We start from the raw sequence: 2,288 nt of genomic DNA, 5'->3' as shown, positions 1-2,288 counted from the left end.
GTGAATCATGGGATGGTCTATATTGCAGATGAAGGTGGTAAACAAAGAGGTGCTGATGTTGGGAGCAAAGAGGTGCTGACACTACTGGAATCAGAGATTTTGCCGTCTGTCAACTCTTTGCCGTCTGCTAGCGGACGACAAAGAAGGTCTTTTCCGTCTGCTTACAAAAAACAGACGGCAAAGAACTGACACACGGCAAAGAACCTGGTTGCCACCAGCCAATTCTTTGCCGTCTGCCAGCCGGGGCTATCTTTTTTTTTGCAGGTAGGACTTAGCCTAACACACAAATCACACACGTACGCTGGCTGGGCTAGACCAAAACAAACGCATGCGCCCATCTCTCTCGCTCATGTCTGGTCCTCTCGATCCCCTTGCGCCGCCGCCACAGACGCTGGCCGATTCCGGCCGCTCCGGTGAGCTCTGGCGCCGTCCAGCACACCTACGGCTGCTCCTCGATGAGCTCTGTCTATTCCTCCGCATCGATTTGTTTTCCTCTGCTCCCTGTGGTCGCCCCCTTCAGTTATGTCTTGCTAGGGTTTCGGTGTTGGTCGTGCTCCTCCAGCTCGCCGGGGGCTCCGCGTGCGCGGCCAAGCTGCCGCCGCCGCCGTGCAGCCGGTCGTGCGCGATGCTCAACTGCGACTGTGAGCCTCCTTTCCTCGTCCTCCCCTGATCCGGTCGATTTATTTCCGATCTGAGCATGCTCTGACCATGGATGGGTGGCAGCGGTGGGGATCCGGTACGGCAAGTTCTGCAGCATGGGGTGGAGCGGGTGCAAGGGGAGGACCCCTACGACGACCTCGATGCATGCTGCCGCGAGCACGACAGTTGCCTCAAAAAAAAAGGTACATCGTCACTCATCCCCTAGCTTCAGAAACCAAAAAATGGCATCTGGATCAATGGCGGCCATGAACAACCATACCATATCACTCTGCATTGTTTGGACCTGGGAATTCAAATGGTACTAAATATTTGATAAGATGAGCCAGCTCTACTCTACTCTGCTGTTAGAGAGTTTCAGAATTCAGATTTTTCAGTTGCTGCAAGCTCTACTCTGCTTTGTCATTTCATTTGGTAATGGCGATGCAGCGACAGGTTGGTTCATGAAGATGTCTTTCCTGCACCGAAGGGCGGCCGGCTAGGATGCATCACCACCCATGGGGCTTAATTGTGCATGGTTTTTGATCTGACAGTTGGTGCGTAGGTGTATCCTGAGCAGAGCTATCCCACTTTGTGTTCTTTAGTCCATCAGAGTTTGGGTTGTGAACTGCCTGTATTTGTTTCTCTGATTTAAAGTACGTCTACAGCCCTTGAAGACATTCCGTAATGGTAGCTAGATAATTCTTTTCTTACTAATATGTACGTCTACAGCTTTCCCTGTAACAGCAGCGACAGCAGCCTATTACTTCACAGTAAACACATTTATCTGATTATGAGGTTTTAGATGTGTTTTACATGTTTGTCAAATTACTACGCTTACTGTTAGAACACCCAATACTGCACCCAAAAAACAACGTACTGATAGTTGGTGTCTCGACACACGGTAGCTAATTCATACATAATTTCTACTGATCCATCTAGACTTCTCCTATGTTATGTTTTTTTGTTATTTCCTAGATACCCATACTGTAATCTTAAGGACCGGTGATGCATGAGGGAGATCCCAATTTTTTCATCACTACTAATTTTACCATCTCCACTGATATATCAACATGACATAGTGGAGTTTCTCAATTTCCCTTGGAGAGTTTGTGCTTAGTATCAATCTTATGTCAGACTAGCAATATTATGTAATAACATGTATAGGTACATGAAGAAGTTGTGATTTTTATATTAATATATGCTATGGGAACCCGCCACTGCCAATTCTAGGATACATAGAATATTCAAAACATTCACGAAATAATTAATTAGATAAATTAGATTTGTATCTTATGGTGATATTTCCATTGATTTCTTGCTGTAACCTGAAATGCTGAGTAGACAATTTTTCATGATGTGCAACTATTTTCATTTGAAAAATACGTACTCACTTTCTATATATATGTTGCATATGCCTGGTTGGACGATGGAATATTGAACTTATTTGTGCGAGGTGAAAGTTCAAGTAAAGCTAATGGACAGTAAGCTGGAAATTTAAAGTTGGACATGGTTAGGGAGCGCCGCTGCGCTCGTTTGTTGTTTTGAGCGCATTGCCGCATATAGTAAGTGCATGTTGTTATGTCCGGCTGTGGAAGGAAAGTTGCTCATAAAGGTGATGTGATATTATCTACCTCAGTTTGGTTGTTGTT

The 2,288-nt window shown here is 45.6% G+C and overlaps 1 protein-coding gene across 2 annotated transcripts; it reads left to right on the top strand.

Annotated features, from left to right (window-relative positions):
* The first annotated feature begins 297 nt into the window (after positions 1 to 297).
* Positions 298 to 1,611, top strand: LOC123169143 (uncharacterized). 2 transcript variants are annotated; one of them, XM_044586995.1, is made up of 3 exons: positions 298 to 641; positions 724 to 842; positions 1,093 to 1,611. In XM_044586995.1, the coding sequence occupies exons 1-3, from the start codon at positions 329 to 331 to the stop codon at positions 1,102 to 1,104; spliced, it is 444 nt and encodes a 147-aa protein (XP_044442930.1). In that variant the 5' UTR covers positions 298 to 328; the 3' UTR covers positions 1,105 to 1,611. The 2 variants fall into 2 exon arrangements, with proteins under 2 accessions (XP_044442930.1, XP_044442929.1); XM_044586994.1 differs by having other exon boundaries at positions 1,087 to 1,611.
* The last annotated feature ends 677 nt before the right edge of the window (positions 1,612 to 2,288 follow it).

Source organism: Triticum aestivum, chromosome 7D, assembly GCF_018294505.1.
Source record: "Triticum aestivum cultivar Chinese Spring chromosome 7D, IWGSC CS RefSeq v2.1, whole genome shotgun sequence".
NCBI lineage: Eukaryota > Viridiplantae > Streptophyta > Magnoliopsida > Poales > Poaceae > Triticum > Triticum aestivum.
The sequence above is the reverse complement of the archived record's forward strand: the minus strand, read 5'-3'. Positions and strand labels throughout refer to the sequence as shown.